Source organism: Mizuhopecten yessoensis, unplaced genomic scaffold (genome assembly GCF_002113885.1).
Source record: "Mizuhopecten yessoensis strain PY_sf001 unplaced genomic scaffold, ASM211388v2 scaffold10925, whole genome shotgun sequence".
Taxonomy (NCBI): Eukaryota; Metazoa; Mollusca; class Bivalvia; order Pectinida; family Pectinidae; genus Mizuhopecten; species Mizuhopecten yessoensis.
Window position 1 is genome coordinate 164,557 of NW_018408790.1, and position 18,489 is coordinate 183,045.

General features: G+C 36.0%; 1 protein-coding gene across 3 annotated transcripts in view; it reads left to right on the forward strand.

The window, feature by feature from the left end:
• The window catches only part of LOC110463767, a 72,641-nt gene extending 63,353 nt beyond the window's left edge, over window positions 1-9,288 (forward strand). For all 3 annotated transcript variants that reach the window (XM_021518618.1, XM_021518619.1, XM_021518617.1), the window contains exons 3-6: window positions 1,706-1,917; window positions 4,533-4,632; window positions 5,432-5,559; window positions 9,059-9,288. In XM_021518618.1, the coding sequence (XP_021374293.1) occupies window positions 1,706-1,917; window positions 4,533-4,632; window positions 5,432-5,545 (426 nt within the window). In that variant the 3' untranslated portion in view covers window positions 5,546-5,559; window positions 9,059-9,288. The remainder of the gene's footprint in view (window positions 1-1,705; window positions 1,918-4,532; window positions 4,633-5,431; window positions 5,560-9,058) is intronic.
• Window positions 9,289-18,489: the final 9,201 nt, after the last annotated feature.

Sequence of the window (18,489 nt, forward strand, 5' to 3'; positions counted from 1 at the left end):
TGGTTGTCTTGTCACTACCACGATTATAAGTTTGAGAACGTGACATTATTTGTATTTGACTTCATAAACATGACGATGTGGTCAGTGAAGTAGAAGACGCTTACTCTTCGGAACACCTGGTCTTGTTATCCTTGTACTTATTGAAGGGTCTTTGTGTAATTTTTCTTCACATTTTCCTAGTTACGCCGTCTTTGAGCTTCAATTATGATTTTGAAGATTGATCGATATTCGATCTCTTGTTTTCTTTCAAAAGAGCTTTATTCATTTAAAATATTAATTCAAACGATAGTCTAAGATCATTACTATTAAATAAACATGTTTATTTTGCGTTTCAGCTAGACGTTTTTTCGTGATTTTGTTAATCTGTCCCTCTACATTTCTAAAATATTAACAAATACTCTATCAAAATGATAGAAATGGCTGCAATTATCTGAACAATGAGATTACAAAAATATGATGGATGTAAAATTAAACAACCATAATGTTGAATGAGTGACATATGATTACAGTTAATTAAGACTAAAACTACTTGGCATGCATTTCGCGTGCTGTTGGTTTCTACATAGTGACAATATCTTAGGCGAAGCTTAGTGAGTCCGATTCACTACATCTGTAACGCAAATGTAAGCTATTTAAACCAATGTATCCTAAAACAACAAATGAATAAACAAATCAACAAAAGGAAAAAGAACATGACTTTCTGTGATATTTCATAGGATGCTAAGACGTTAAGTCCCAAACAGATACGCATACAGGCAGACAAATCAGGGAACCTCGAGACACCAATCATCATTACTAATTTCGTTCCGTTAAAATTTGCTTCCTAAAAATGTTTATAATTTTTGTTATTTTGTATCATTTTTCTTTGTTAATCCGGACACCGGTTGAAGCTTGCAGATTGATGCCGATAACGTTTCATAGAAAATATGGACTACTATGTTTATTGAATTGCGTCCAAAGCCGACTCAATTTAACTTTTTTCCAAAAATATTTGGACTAGAGAGAAATCAAAGACATACACCAGCAATTTAGTCAATGGCATACATTGTGACGTCATCGTATTTTCCTTATGACGTCACATTGGGTAAAAAAATACACGTAATATACTAGAAGTGAAGATCTTTACGTTATTTCACTTTCTGATCCTTTATGTCAAAGATTTTCTTCTTTAACACAAAACTGAATATCCAGGGGTTACGCTCCCTTACGCTCTCTCTACAGCGTAAGGGAGCGTAGCCCCTGGATATCGAGGATGACAGTACCCAAGCCATATAAGGTACATTTGTATGATCGGCAAACACTTAAAACATGTTCTTTCATAAAAAAAAATCTTTATGATTATTTTCATTAATATATAATTATATTTCATATATAAAATGCAATCGGAAAATTATTATTTTATTATTCGCATATTTATTTTCAGAATTCTTTCCACGATCAAATTTGGAATCTTGAACACCATGCATTCTTGAGAAATTCAAAATTTCGCTAGATTTTTACTATTTATGTCAGGGGTAACTTGACATAAAACACATTTTTTATTGTTTTTATTTATTGATTTATTTATTCTTAATTTATTATTGATTTATTTATTTTTATCATTATTTTTCACGTGTCATTTTTGACCTGAGTGTGAAGTGTAATGCTTGCTCTAATAATAATAATTGGCTGCATATTATTTATAGTTCTTGCATCTCTTGTTCAGAGAAACGACATACCGGAATGTCAGGAGAACGCCGTGTGTGCCAATGTGTTCAGGACGAATTCATTAACACGTGGGTACCAGGTGCGCAGCATCCTTAACTGCCGATGTCACGTGGATGATGGCATGCCCGGAAGTGAAGACTTAGTGGCGGGAGGGTGTCCTTACCTGACACCAAACGACAATAATTCCGTGTTCCAGTCACAAAGAAACCAGTAAGTGTAGAAAAGAGAAGCATATACATGTATTTTAAACCTCGTTATACTGCCACCATTTGTCCAGAGAAATGTTGGCGTCGTAAAGAAGATTGGCGATAAATGGAGGAAAACTAACAAAAAAACAAAAAAAACGGGAAATTGATATGTATTATATGTTAAAAAAGTAAGTATAGAAAAAACTGTTCATCATATATAAACAAGAGAGTGTCCTAAAACCAATGAGGAACATAAAACCAGTAATTCATATATCATAAAACCTCGTTATGTATTCACCATTTTCCAGAGAATTTTTTGCGTTTTAAAAGAAGTTTGTAGATAAATTAAGGGAAACGAATAAGACTCTTTTAGAAATGAGAAAAAAGAGGCATTGAAAAATGTTGGCGGTAAGCGAGGTGGTAAATGGACCGAAGGGCATTCTATCGAGGTTTCACTGTAAAAATATACGAGTTAAAGAAAAAAAACTAGTGCCTTATATTGTACATTGTTTATAGATAGACAGGATAGACAGAAAACAGTTATAAAATATGTAACAAGAGAGGGAAAATGTGCGGCCAAATCGAGATTCGAAACCGGGACCTCAAAAACTCTACGCTCTAACAAATTGAGCTACCTGGTCGCCGGCGATCGACCCAGTACACTTCCTGTCCAGTAATTCAGATAGGAACTATTAATTTAAATAGAATCCTCTGAGCTACATAGAATCGTCTAAGAAATCGATTCTGAACACTTACGTTTGGCCTTTTACTGTAAGTCTCATGAAATCAACAGAATATTTATGTAAGTCACCATACGAAGATTCGTTTCATTCCTTTATCGTATATGTCATTCTACACTCTGATACGGTGTTGAGGGTATGGTGGTTGTTTTTGTGCAATTTCGTTTTTTCGCCCTGAAAAGACGAGAATTAGTACCTCTTGATTCTCGTTGTCATCCCGAAAAGGCGCTTATCAGCGAGCTTTTTTTTGTTTTTCTGGGTAGAAACCTCGTCTTTTCGTTGTTTCGTTTTTTAATCCCGGGACGAAAACACGAGAAAACGGGAGTTGAAGTTTGTACATTTTGAGGCGAAACGAAGAAATACCGAAAAGATGAGGTTTTATTTTCTACTTCGAAAAAAAAAGAAAAAAACCTTAAAGGTCGATATAATATGCGTGCTTTTTTAGCACATGATTTGTCGCCATTTCGTCTTTTCGTGGATAAAAACGAAACAACGAAACGGCACATATCATTCTCCTTACTCTCAACTTCGTGGTATTTCTTATTTGTGACATTAATGGTTTATTAAATGATAATATTTATCCAAAAATATTATCAAAATAACATAACTATAAACGTAATTCAATCATAAAAATAAGTGGAAGTAAAAACTCGTTGGTTTTTTCTCTTTGTAGCGTTAAATCCAAACTAAAACCGATATTTTGTATGATGAAACCCAAATGTTAAAAAAAAAAGTCTTTTTAGGTGTAAATCATTGAAAATTGGTAAAATAATTTGAAAGTGTGCGACAAAGACATCATATCTGAGCTCTGTTCAAATCGTAGCTTTTGAAAAGTTTAAGTCATTAAGTGCACTCGCTTTTGACTGCCACTTCATGAATATACAAAAGCAGTGCCTTTTTTCACTATTCTTGTTCGTGGAAAACTCTGGAAACTGAATTCAGTAATATCATTTTAATTTTCCCTTTTTTATTCCATTTTTGCGTATTGCAGAGTTATCTTCTCTTGTGAGTAGGTTTTGATTGTTACGTCATTTGTTAGTGAGAGTAACGTCATCAATTTTCGAGAAAACGACGTAGTTTTCTCACACAAACCAATGACGTAACAATCAATACCTGCTCACAATAGAAGATAGTTAAATATTTTAAGTGTAGTTGTGTTCACGAGACCAGTGAACTAGGAGCTAGAAGCTTTATCATCTCTGAAATATTAAGCTTCTTGACAAAACACGTGAACATTAAACTATCGATATAATGGTCTGAAACCAACTAGTTGACATTTTTTAACATTTTCTTCAGGTTGGTAAGTATGGATTATGAAAAGTCCTTTTCACACAACCAATAAGAGTTTCTAAGTGACGTTTCGATGACTGGTACGGTTGTACACACTTTCACCTTCATCAGACAAATGACCTGTGAAGCGTATGCACACAAAGGTGTAAAATGTGTACGAGTTGTCCACAAAATCTATGCCGATTCGGCAACACTGTAAACGTATGTACAATAGTTGTTATATATGTACCGAAATGACTCGAGTCAGCTTCGCTTTGGGTTTTTTTGATCCCGTCACATAGAAAATCTTATTGCTTGTGTAAAAAGAACTTTTTATAATCCAACTAGTTGACATCTATTGGAACCAGACCATTTCCTCTCCTTTCACACTTTCCCTCACTCATTCCCTTTCTCCTTTCTGTTTTTATGTCAAGTAGTAGTATACTGCACTTTTTGTCATCACGTGTTATAACTTTAGGTACTATGTGTTGTATTGTCGGCAGAGGGCCTGGTAAGTTGTCAGACCTTGTGCCCAATCCCTTTGATTGTTTGAAAGACATAGTATAATACAAAGACAATTGATATGAACAACAGCTGAAGATGGATTGTTAAATAATTTCCTTTCCAGAGAGGTGTTTTGCGGTAGCGTAAGGGATTTGCCGATGTGTGAAGAGGGCCAGCTTGCCAGGGAAAAGATGTCAGACTTCAGTGGGCGAGCTTATTTTGCTGTAAGTTTAGTTGCTAAAGCTGGCAATACTTCAAAGGAACTATCAGAAATTGTTTCCATCGATAATTTAATTATGAGCAGTTCGACAGTGTATAAGCTGTAGGTTGAGTAATGTAGTAGGTCTAATTGCATCAACGGATATTGCACGTGTACATTTTTAAATTAAATTATTACCAAAACTTTTGTCATTGAATAGCAACAAACGCCGTTTATTCAACCAGCAGAAAAGCCTTCCGAGAGTTACCCAACGTTGCTTTATTATATGAGCGAGTTTCGTAAATATGCCGAATCGCTGCCAGTATCCCCTCATGAACTTTGGTTGCTATTGGAAAATAACAGCATGGCATAACAAGTATAGCAAGCCATACATGATTATTCTTGTTAGTGTTAAGGGCGAGTTGACAATGGTTTATGTTCGCATTTATTTTTAATTTGTTATCCTCGATCCCAGGTGAACATCGGTCGCTTAAGTGCGATTTTCATCTGGGACCGAAGATGGTACTTAGTAATCGACACAAACAAGTCAATCTTTTCGTCATTGTTATCAATATTTCTCATGCCTACTGAAGTCATACTTTTCGTCATTGTTATCAATATTTCTCATGGCTACTAAAGTATATCATATGTCTTTATATAATGACACGTAAGTATCTTAAAGAAGGTTTATCTAACGCCAGTCAAAATGTATATATTATTGTCAGGAATATTTCAAGCGAAATGTACGAAAGTCTAGTACGATCCATATGGAAAACGAAAGTCCATGTCGTTATCTCTGTCTATGCCTGTGTTCTTTGTATTAGGTGTACTGCCGCTGCCCGTTCCACACCCTGCCATTTGAAATGGAAAATCGGATGAAGGCTACCGTGGCGGACAGATTCTTCAAAACCAGATACACATGCAATCAGCGTCCATGAAAACACTGACTGAGGTAAGACTCGGACATTAATACAAAGCGGACAGATATCTCCCACAACCACTATAGGTTTCCTCACTCACGATTTATTTGATAAATCTGCTAGGAGTTGGTAAGCATACTCTGGACATGATTTCATTGGTCATTCTTTTTTACTTATGACGTCACATAACAATGCCTTGCGACGTCATCTTCCATTGTGACGTCATGTTTCACGGCAATTGTTTCCCTTCCATCGGAAGCCTACATAGTGTAAATTGCAAGTGAAACATAGGCTTTCCAGATAAAATATAAACATTATGGGCGGAAAAGGACACCTAACGAGTGATGGTAGGTTATCATGTTTATCTAACTCTCGTAAGTTAATTTTAAATTTTTAAAGACACTCGGTTAACCTCGTGTCTTTATACAATTTGACATAATAACCTGCATTTTCCTGGAGACCTATAGATTTGTGCCAAACTCGATGTAGAATACGCATTTAGATTCGGAAACCTAGTCTCGTTTTTCTTCTTCTTATGATTCGTACTTTGCAATAAATATTGTTTAATTGTTTGTATTTCATGACGTATCATATCAGAAAACAAATTAACTTGAGAGAAGTGGGGAATTTGTTGTCGCACTGTTTCTTTTCTATGACGTCATCTGCATTGTGGTCGTCGTTTTCGTGTTTAATCATTCTCTATGACGTCATATGACTTGTTGGCGTGCATTTTCGCGATTGATTATCTTCTATAACATCAGGTATTTTACTGACGTTTATTTTTTCTATATGATGTAATATACTTTGCTAATGAGTACTTTTGCGTTTAATCATTTGCTATGACGTCAAATGACTTGTCCATGTGCATTTTTTCCGTTATGACGTCATATTAAATGGTTGCATAATAAAATTTATAAATGTGTTTTTATTGCGTGAGAATTGCACGCCATTCAAGTTGAAAGAAGGCCTTTTCCACAGAAATTCTGATACCCGCCATTATGAAACTGGTTAATTTCTGAAGACAAATGTTGAATTTATTGGAATTATTCTGCAGTATTCATTCATGAATAACCTAACTGTATCTAAAAATGTTTCAAACGGATAAAATCTCCGGAAAATTCCGCGTGTAACCTCGCTATGAAGTCCAACATAAGCCCAGCAACAGCCCGTGCTGTCATTCCCGATTAGGCCGAGATGCCTATTATTAAAACGCGCTATCGTGCGGATTTTTAATCAACCGGTTCCCGTTTGACGTTTGGAATAACTCTTATCGTTTCCGCTTGATCTCGACATGTAAAATTAATACGGTTTTTTCGTTATCCATTCAACCAGACACAGCAAGAAATGTCACCCATGAATTATAATCAGTCATAAAGCAGAAAAGGGGAGCGTAACATTCGGGGTTCTGTGATTAATTTTCTGTTTTAAATTATCGGAAAATCTTTTTTGTAGTTCGTGTAAGGTACCTTGTTTGCATTTTTTGTCACGTTTACAATCCCTCTTTTGTGTAAATTCACAATTTTGACGTGTGCAAATACATCCGGGTTTAATTTTTTTTTTTAAATCCAAAACTTTAAATTAAATTTCGAACGCATATTAAATCTATCATTGAAAAACAAATTAATTTCGCTCCAACCATTTTAATAAATGCATTTTTAAAAAATGACCCAGAAACAGAAACAAAAACATTTCCAGGATAACACGGTTGGCCCTGCAAATTTTCTGTTCATTTAGATTGGAAAATATTTTTTTGGCGGCAATTCTAAATAAAATGGAAAGATTTTTTTCGTAGTATGGACAGAATTAACCTTAAAATGTGTTCTTGATTACAGAATAGCATGACCTTGACTTTCGTATCGCGTGACCTTGACTACCTTTTAAGGATAGTTTGACTAGTGTGCCACGTGAAATTGACTACCGTGTAGTGTGACCTTGATGACTGTATATCGTGACCTTGAATACCATACAGCGTGAAATTGATTAGAGTGTTGTGTGACCATGGCAACAGTTTGACGTGACCTTGACTTCTATGTAGAATGACCATGACTACCGGGTAGGAAGACCTTGACTCGCGTATAGCGTGATCTTGATTCTCGTGTATCGTGACCTTGAAAACCATACAGCGTGACATTGATGAAAGAGTTGCGTGACCATGACTACCGGGTAACGTGACCTTAATAGCCGTGTGGTGTGACCTTGTCTGGTAAATTTAATTGCGTTACTTTGACTACTATGTACCGTGACCTTGGTTACATTTTGGCGTGACCATGACTACCGGATAGTGTGACCTTAATGACCGGGTAGTGTGACCTTGTATGCAATATATAATGACTTGGCTGCAGCTTGGCGTTACCTTGACTTCTATGTACCCTGACCATAAGTACCTGATAGCGTGACCTTAATGGCCGTGTAGATTGACCTTGTCTGCAATATATAATGACTTTGGCTGCAGCTTGGCGTTACCTTGATTACTATGTACCGTGACCATGACAACCTGGTAGCGTGACCTTAATTGACCCTGTAATGTGACCGTGTCTACTCTAGATCTATGTAATAACCATTGCTACAGCTTAGCGTGATATTGACTACTGTACATCATGATCTTAACTATTGTGGAAATCCGACCGATAGTATCTAATTTCTAATCTTTTACGTTTGCGACGCTTTCCTTTGTGACTAGAGTGAAAATCACATAAAACTTTATGTTAGTTTTTGATTGTGTTGAAACATTTCTATTCGGAGTGTCAAATTTGCATATTGGGATTGAATTAACGCTATACATGTCAACGATAGGATCATTTAAAGCACGTTTTTGCGAACTCTTCTTTTCGCGAAGTACATTCCGACGGCGCTTTAGCAAAGATTTGACTTCTTGAAATGGCCTATGAAAGAGCTATTGGTGGATCTCTCTAATTCAAAAAATTTGAATAATAATCCCGGGATATTTTGATTAACATAATACTACGCTCCCAACAAAACTTCAAATTATCCTAATTAAAATCGCTTGTCATGCATGTGCTATTGAACATTTTGTGTCTCTTTTGAATGCCAACTGAAAGCAGTTCAATACCTATATCGAGCTGTTTTGGAATTCGTTAATCTCACAAAAAAATAAAATGATTCACTATATATTTGTTATGTGTTTTCAATGAATAAAAACCGACAACTTCTCCAGTGATCAGACGGTCGGTGGTTTCCAAAGTTACTCATTCATGGCTATATGAATGCCATCTGAATGTGGTAGGGTTATATAGTGGCATTGCTTTACGATAATAAATATCGTAAAGTCAAATCTCGATTCACTGCCACTATTTTTCCAACAAACTTTTGACATTATATAGAGGTTTGGCGATACATTGAGGGAGACGTATTAAGGAATTTCGTAAAAAATAAAATTTTAGAAAAACATAATAGAAAAACTTGACAGTAAGGGGAACGCGGGACATTATAACGAGGTTTTACGAGAGTAAAATGCGCTTAAATTTGGTAGTTTTCCATATTAAATTCTTTGATACTGTTTTTTATTTGCAGGTTACATATTCAACGAGTGTCTGTCCAGTAAAGATGGTTGACCTGCTCAGTGATGGGTGTAGGATTAGACCAATGTTTAACAATCAGATAAACTTCAAGTTCGTGACGTGCTGACTCTATTTTAACTGGACGTGTAGGAATGTGTGATTTATACCATCTTTGTACCATATCGTGTATTTCTCTGTAAATAAAATATTGTTACGAATTAAAATGAATTGAACAAACTATTACTTTCGGGTTTTTTACATTATTTTACTCCACACCAATATACAGAACAATACAATAATGACTGCCTGATTAGGGACTTTGTTATACCAGTAAAACTTCGTTATACTGCCACCATTATCTGTTTCACAAAGAAACTGGTTTGGCAATATAGCGAGGGAGATGGATAAATTAATTATTAAAAAATGAACAAGGGAAACACTGAAAACCGTTGAGGATAAGTTATGTGGCAAATGGAGCAATACGCATTATATCAAGGTTGTATTGTGTAGTGATAAATGAATGTCATTATATCGAGGTTTAACTGTAAAATGATAAATGAATTACATTATATCGAGTTTTACTGTTAATGATAAATGAATGACATTATATCGAGGTTTTACTATAAAAAGATAAATGAATGGCATTATATCGAAGTTTAACTGCATAGTGATAATCAATGGCATTCATTTTATCGAAGTTTAACTGTTTAGTGATAATGAATGGCATTATATCGAGGTTCAGCTGTAAAGTAATAAATGAATGGCTTTATATTGAAGTTTAGCTGTAAAGTGATAAATGAATGGCATTATATCGAGGCTTAACTGCATAGTGATAATCAATGGCATTCATAATATCGAGATTTGACTGTATATTGATATAATGAATGGCATTATATCGAGGTTTGATATTCCTCCGAAGCACTGATTCTGATAGAAATATGATGAACACAAAAAACAATATATATACTTTAAGTCGATATTAAAAATAACATCTAAAAAATCAGGTCATATTTTAGTTTGAAAGCATCATCTGGTGAATGAATGATATCACAGCTGAAAATGTAGAATTTTAGTTTAAATTCTAAATTCACAAATAAGAACAAAATCCTATCTGCTTTAATGATTATTTAAAGAAAAAAGAAAAAAAAAGAAAAAAACAACATTAAATTAAATTTAAATTTTGCAAAATATTTCTAAGATACAAAAATACAAATGAGTATTCAATATTACGAATTTCAGTCTGGGATCACATCAAACTTAGGTTTTAAGATGAATCTGTTAATTCGCGACTTTTAAGTGATATTTCAATTGAATAAAAAGTAATGACTTCTGTCTCCAACGACCGGTAAAATACTTTTTTACGTTTCCTTATAAGATGAACGTTTAAACACATATGTAATAGACACGGTAAGCCAAAAATGAAGTACACTGCATCAAACAGCTGTTTCATCCTTCAAGGGCTCATCGGTGATATTAGGGGCCAAGATATACTGTGGTGTTATCGACCAGGTGCTATACACTCAGATACACTATAACAGGAAGTCAAGTGTATAGACCATGATGTTATAAGACACGTGACAACAACCGGATGTCATCAAACGGAAGTCACTTGCAATTGATAAACCCTGATTTTATCAAAAACCTGTCAAACATTAAAAACAACCGGAAGTCACTTGCTATACCATGAAAGTATAAGTCACATGCTAAACTTTCTTTTTTTAAACAGAAGTCATCACATATGCAATGATTTTGCAGACAATGGTTTAACATATTCTACAATCGGAAGTCAAAAGATCGACCATGATGTTATTAGTCAAATTTTAAACATTTCTACGAATGGAGTCACAAGACACAAGATTGTCATATCAGATACCTGTAGAACATTTTCTAGCACCGGAAGTCACTAGATGCACCATGATGTTATCAGTTACATGTAAACAACCAGAAGTCAGTGATCAGATGCTTAATATTTTCTATAACCGGAAGTCACAAGCTGAACAATGATGCTATCAGTCACCTGTTAACAACCGGAAGTGACTTGATGTAACCCGATGTTATCAGGCACCTGTTTATTATAATTTCTATAACAGGAAGTCAACTTATACACAATCAGATTATAAGCCACCTGTTATACACTGTTAAAACAACCTACATGTATACAGCATGATGTAAAGTTATACTAAAACAATCGAAGGTCAATGGAAACACCGTGTACACAACCGGAAATCACTAGATACATCATGATGTATGATGACATGACAACCGGAAGTATTTTAGCAGCATGATCATTTTTATCATTTTTCCTTCAACGTTAAGTCTCTCGATACATAAAGGATATTCGATGGTTTTCTGTTAAAATACCACATAAATAAGAGGCATTTGTGACATACTTTTTATATGATTTTATAAGAAATAGTGACATTTATGACACAATCGGGAACCGTCGGCACTTAAATATTTTCTCGTTCACATAAAGTGCCGACGGTTCCCGATTGATTTATGACATAGAACGGACCCTGTAAAGTGTACGTTGAAACATGACATTTGATTTAACGTCATAATCGCTGTCGAAGATTTTTGATACCTTCATTACAGTGAAGATATTATAAGTTTTCAAATTTTATGTGACAAGGACACACCATGACAAACATAGATACATAGTTTTTATTCTGACAAAATTAGAATTTCACAAAATCTTTGACAGTCATCTATGCAATGGTAAAATACACGGAAAATTACGGAAATTCCCGAATAGTTTTCGATTGACGTCATCAGTCTCAACATGACCGCAGCTGGGAACAAATAACAAGGTAAAAGATTAAAAAAAGAAGTTTGTCGAACACCAGTGACGACAAGAGATCTTTAATGGAATAATTCCTTGAATATTTATATATATATCTTATCGGATTGATTCGTCTTGATCGAACGAATCATGGTACTTTTTTTCTCCTAAGAAATTAAGATATTGAATCAAAGAGAAGTTATTCTCGCTTCATAACACCGTGGTATACCGTCAACACAACCAATTATGAACATTGCCGATAGCATCGGAAACTTTCGAATATTGTTCACATTATCGGAGACTACTAATTGTATGACGTAGGTTCAAAATGTTACGGAAATTCCGGAAGGTTTTTTTCCGTTTAATACTTCATGACAGAACATGTCTATCGGGAACCGTCGGCACGAGAAAATAATTTTACGGAAACCGCCGACGGTTCCCGATTGCGAACATGTCTGTTCCGCCATTTGGTGAACGAGTTTGATTGTTATGCAAAATATGGACCGAAAGAAACCATACGTATAAATGCAATTTTCTGTGTTGTTTGAAACGCATATATGAGGACTAAAATGCATTTTTGAACCGTTCAAAAGTTTTCTCTTAGATGCGCTACCAATGTCGGCACCTGAGAATTTGTTAGAAAAGGTGTGCTTGGACAAAAAAACACGATGAAATGACAGGTCGTTAAAATATGAACACATGACGAATTGTTTCCGGTGTGACATGGGATATGACTCCACATGGCTCTTTAATCTTACCGTTTTTTCCTCTTCTTGCCGCTTCAAAACTACCGAAGGCCGCCATCTCTAAATTTCGTGATTTAAACCAGGATTCACCAACTTAAGTCACGTGATTCCCCACACTGCTAATTTAGGGTTTTGATCAACACTTTGACAAATATATATGTATACCATCATTGTGGGTTGCATTTTACCAATTGTTGATCAAAAACCTTAACAGGTCAAATATTACTTACTCTTTTCACTTTGGAAAAGGTCCAAATATGGGGTTCTCGTTTACGAAAAGTGCCGACGGTTCCCGATTGGTATCTGACTGCGTCTTTGAACTCCTACGAGAAATAAACAGCCCATAGTTCCCCTTATGGCCCCTCATTATTGTCTTAGGGAGCAGATCATGCAAACATGTTAAAATGAAATTATTTTGATAGAAGTTACATCGATTGGAGCACCGCGTAATTGCTCTGTCACGTCTACTGGAGCTACAGGCCATAACTTGCGACTTCTCTTAATACGATATCACACTTAATCAACTTCACCACCATCAACACGCCTGTAGCATTTAAATTTCTTAGTAAAAAACAGTCATTTAATTATTATGATACCCTGTAAGGTCGTAAAAATAAATGTTTTTTACACCGTCGTTTGAAAAAAAAAGGTTTTACTTTTTTACAAATAATTAGGTTTCTTCTTTTCAATAAAATTTTCCAATGAAGTTGCTATTTCCGGAATGTCATCTTGGTTTTTAAATCTTGTTATTTTATCCTGTGGTACACAGGGTCACTGAGGTGGCGTGACTGCTTTACCGTAGGAAATCTTATACGAAATTACAAAATCTATCTATCTATTTAACTATCTATATGTTATACTCCACAGAGACCAAAATGGCTTTAATGCGGAGGGGGTTGAGTACGCATGCGATACTTAGCTTCGTTTAATCCCAGTTGGTAGGGATTGATGCTTTAAATGCCTCTATTCCTTGCACCCCGACTGTGATGTCGTCCAGGTGGTTCCAATCTGTGGCTGTTCGCACAAAGAATGAGTTTCTGTATTGTTCCGTGTTGCTGTTGGGTATTATGACTGCTCTGTTATTGTTCCGGATTGAATTTGGAATTGGTCTTGATGTCTAGCAGTCCCGGAATATACGCTGTCGTGTTTTCCTTTTTTCACGTTGGACATTTATAAAGTCTTTGCTAGGCATTGATGGAATTTGCTCCTCTACTATTTCATAATAGAATGTTAGTCTCTGTTGTTTTCGTCTTGATGCTAGTGGTGGAAGTTGTAGCTCTTTGAGTAGTTTGGTAATGAAACCCTCTTCCCTTGTTCTGTAATCCTTCTGGATAAAACGCGCCCCTCTCCGTTGGATGTTTTCCAATTTGTTAATGTTCGCCTTTATGTACGGGTCCCAGATTATTGCTCCATATTCTAAGATGGATCTGACAAGAGCAATGTAAGCTGTCTTTCTACATTCTCTGGGGCAGTGTAGTAGGTTGCGTCGTAGGAAGCCTACGGTAGAACTGGCCTTTTTGTGGTACTTGCTTTATGTTCTTTCCATTTCATATCCCCTGATAGTTCTAATCCTAGGTATGGGCTTGTCTGTGCGTGATCTAAGTTGTATCCATTAAGTTGGTATGTGTTTTGCTTTTTCTTCTTAATATAAAGAGTGTGACCTTTTTTTTGGCATTATATTTCATCCCCCAGTTTGCAGCCCAAGTTTCGAGCTGTTTAAGGTCGTCTCGATAGAGTAGACAGTCATCTGCGAAAAGTCTAACTGTTGATTTCGTAGAGTCTGGCAAGTCATTTATATGGCAAAGGAAGAGTAAGGTCCTAGTACTGTTCCTTGTGGTACTCCTGACTCAACCGTTGCCTCTTCAGAGAGTTCTCCCTCTATGGCAACCCCCATCTTCCTGGGAGTTAGGAAGGATTTTAGCCATTGGTGCAGAGGTCCTCTGATCCCATATGAATCCAGCTTATGGAGTCATCTGTCATGAGGAACTGTGTCAAAGGCCTTGGAGAAGTCAAGTATTGCCATGTCCATTTGTTTGCCACGGTCAAAAGATTTCAGTAGGTCGTCAATGGTGGTAATGAGTTGTGTTTCACAGGAGTATCTTGATCGGAAGCCATGGTTCAGAGATGTAAGTACCTTATGTCTGTCCAGATGATCTAATATATGTTTGCATATTATGTGTTCTAGAATTTTACATGGTACTGATGTTAGTGATACCGGACGATAATTTTCTGCCAAGTGTTTGTCTCCCTTTTTGAAGATGCAGGAAATGTTTGCACTTAGCAAGTCTACTGGTAGCTCACCGGTAGGTATTGTGGTCTTGAAGATTTGTGTCAGAATGGGTGCTATGTGGTCTGCACATCTTTTAGAACACGATTTGGAATGTTATCTGGACCCGACGCTTTGGAAGGATTCAGGTTTCGTAGGAGCTTTGCTACTCCCTCTTGATTAATATTTAGATTAGGAATCGAATGATTTAAGTTTATACGTGTTTTGGCGAGATTTTGTTGTTATTACGGGTGAAGACAGATCTTTGCTGTCGATGACAAGGGTGCCCTGTGATTTTAGTACTGCCACCCCTATGTTATCCTGTTTCCTTGATTTTACATATTTCCAGAATGGTTTAGTGTTGTTCTGATCGAGTCCCTCTTATATAACATTGGTTACATAAGCGTTTTCCGCTTACCTTATTTCACGTTTGCAGTCTTTTTGATAGTGACGGTAGTTATTCCAATTTCCCGTCTTTTTGGCTTGGTTTTGGTTTTTCTTCAGCATTTTCCGTATCCTTTTGTTGAACCATGGAAGATTATTGTTGGATTTTACAGTTCTAGTTGGTATATTTGAATTAAGTGAGTCTAGTAGGTTATTTTTGAACTTCTGCCAGCATTCTTCTGTTATTAATGGTTTGGCTAAGACTGTCACTTTCCTTTTTTGTTTCCACCCAATTTTCTCTTCTGCACTCTTTTTGGTGTTTTCTGGTAGTATGGTTTGGTGTCCATGTCAGTAACTACAATGTCGTGGTCCGAAATGCCTGATATATTATTCGATGTTTTGATTAGGCTAGGGTTTGTTATGAATACTAGGTCAAGTAGGCTCTTTTCTCTTGTAGGTTCTTCATGGATTTGCATGAGGCCTGCGAATATAGTTGTATCAATTAGCTGACGCTAAAATGGTGTGTTGTATTCGTTACACCAATTCCGGCAAAATACAATATCTAACAAATTCGATTTTTATTTACACTAAGTAGGCTTATTTTCCTGCTAGCGTCATACTACAAGGGAAACACAAGTAAGACTGAAATTATCACTTAAATTGTTGCTGTATTCGGTGTAGTAAACCAGTCGGCGGAATAATACATATACATCAAGTACATACAGTAAAACCTCGTTATGCTGCCAGGATTTGTTCAACAAAATATTGACTAAACAAAGGGGTTTGTGTATATCACGGACTTAGATGAGTGATTCGTTAAAATGTATTAACGGTGCATGTATGTACGGTGACAAATGAAACGATTGGTTTGGTTTGGTTTGTTTGTGTTTTACGTCCTATTAACAGCTATGGTCATTTATAAGGATGTGCCAGGTTTTGGTGGTAGAGGAAAGCCGGAGTTCCCGGAGAAAAACCACCGACCTACGGCCAGCACCTCGCGACTGCCCCACGTAGGTCTCGAATCCGCGACCCAGTGGTCTCCGGCTTGTGGTAGAAGAATGTCAGACGCCTTAACCGCTTGGCCACCGCGGGCCCTCGATTGGTATTATATCGAGGTTTATTATAAAGTGGAAAACAATGGCATTAAATCGAGGTTTATTAATATCTAGTGATAAACGAGAGCAATTTATCGACGTTTTCAAGGATAAACGGGAAATTATATTATGATTTCATCGTTGTATACATGTTAAGCTGTCGGCTTACTTTTTTTATATTTTCGACACACGACGTAGTTTGTCGGTTTCAGATTTGTATCCCAAATTTTAACAGCATTTCTGCTAATTTCAAGTTATTTAGTATCTTGAATGTAAAAAAACCCCAAAGTATTTTGGTTTAAAACAGTTCCTTGATTCTTCAACTTTGGGTCTTTCTGAGTAACTTACTAACTAATAACTAACTTTTTAAGTTCAACTTCAGAAGCGAACTAAGTATACTTTCATCATAGTCTCTCTAATTTCAATGTGCTTGCTCATCATCTGAAAGACCAATAGCACAGGCACTGAATGCCATTGGCCGATTGTTGACGTAATCATTATTATGACGTCGTAATTGTTACGTTACATACCACTGACCCTCCCCGGGCGATGGCTGTTCTATTCATTGAACAAGCATACACGATACATATAGTATTTGAACAAAATGCTGAATAATAACAAGTGTAATTGAACTGCTTTCAATTGGCATTCATAGGCAATATGAACAAAAAAGAACACGAGCATTCATTATAATCATATTTATTGACGTGAAGAATATATGACGTCACTAGCTCACGACTTTCACGCTTATTGACGTAAAGAGCATACATGCATGACGTCATCAACTCGCAGCCATCTTATCTGGACTAAAAAGACACAACGTCATTTACAGACCATTCTGTTTAATGACGTTTAGAACATATGACGTCCCCAACTAACGACCATCCTATTTATTGACGTTTAGAACATATGACGTCACCAACTAACGACCATCCTATTTATTGACGTTTAGAATATATGACGTCATCGACTAACGACCTTCCTATTTATTGATGGGATGAAAAACCCTATCAGGTTCAACTCACTATAAATCTTGGAATGTGTTAAAGCTTACGACACTGGATTAGTTTGGACGACGAATTGATTATATATTTTTGAAATCATGCAAAACATTTGCATTTGCCCAGAAAGCGAACATCTTGAATATCAATTTACAAAACAAGTAGAAAATATGGATGAGACATTTTTGAATTGTGTGGAAATGCTATGATTTAAGGAACGAGATCTACGTTGGTTTTGAAAGCAATTTTGCAACCGGCACAACATCAACGTTGTTAATACAATGTTATAAACAATATGGCACCACACCAGGTAGTGTACATCATTATAATATATCATATACGGAAACTCTCGGACTGCTGACATGACAATATCGTTAGCTCTGCATGACCTAGACTTGCTCAAGTCTGAGGGACCGATCGATTTCAGCACAAACGCTCTATATTTCGATCGATTTGTCATTATGATGTTCCTCACTGATATACAATGATGAGAGCATCATACTTCCATTAACACATTCACCCCTGAAATTTCATTAATGAACTATTCCAACATTTGAATTGGAAGAGTTCAAATGTGTCTTCAGGGGTGTATGAGTCTACAAAGATGTACAAGACCAATTTTATCCCACACAGAATGAAGTAAGCAATAGAATTTGTACAAAACAAAAACATGCATACAATAAACTCACTCATACAATCACCGATTCCAGACCAATCTCTACACTCACATGCTAAAAATGTTTAAAACAAAGTACCTATCACAATGTAAGTTTAAAATTATTTTACTGTGTTAACAACGATTCATTAATGCCCTTATAACTCTGATATATACCTGTATGAAGTCAATCTATATGCAGTGCTTCTATACCTGTTTGTTATATGTTCAGACACATACAACAGTATGTGGGATCGTAAGACACAAAGATGCACTATATGACTGTTTTCTGTGCACAGGGACATGGGAATCATTATTTTGTTTGGATGTTGTTAAGCCGTTCTCATGGTCAAAATAAAATTCTTTGCTCAAGTATTCCATCTTTGCGTATTGCAGAGTTATCGTCTCTTGGGAGCAGGGATTGATTGTTACGTCATTGGTTTGTGTGAGAAAATTACGTCGTTTTCTCAAAAATTGATGATGTTACTCTCACAAACAAGTGACGTAACAATCAAT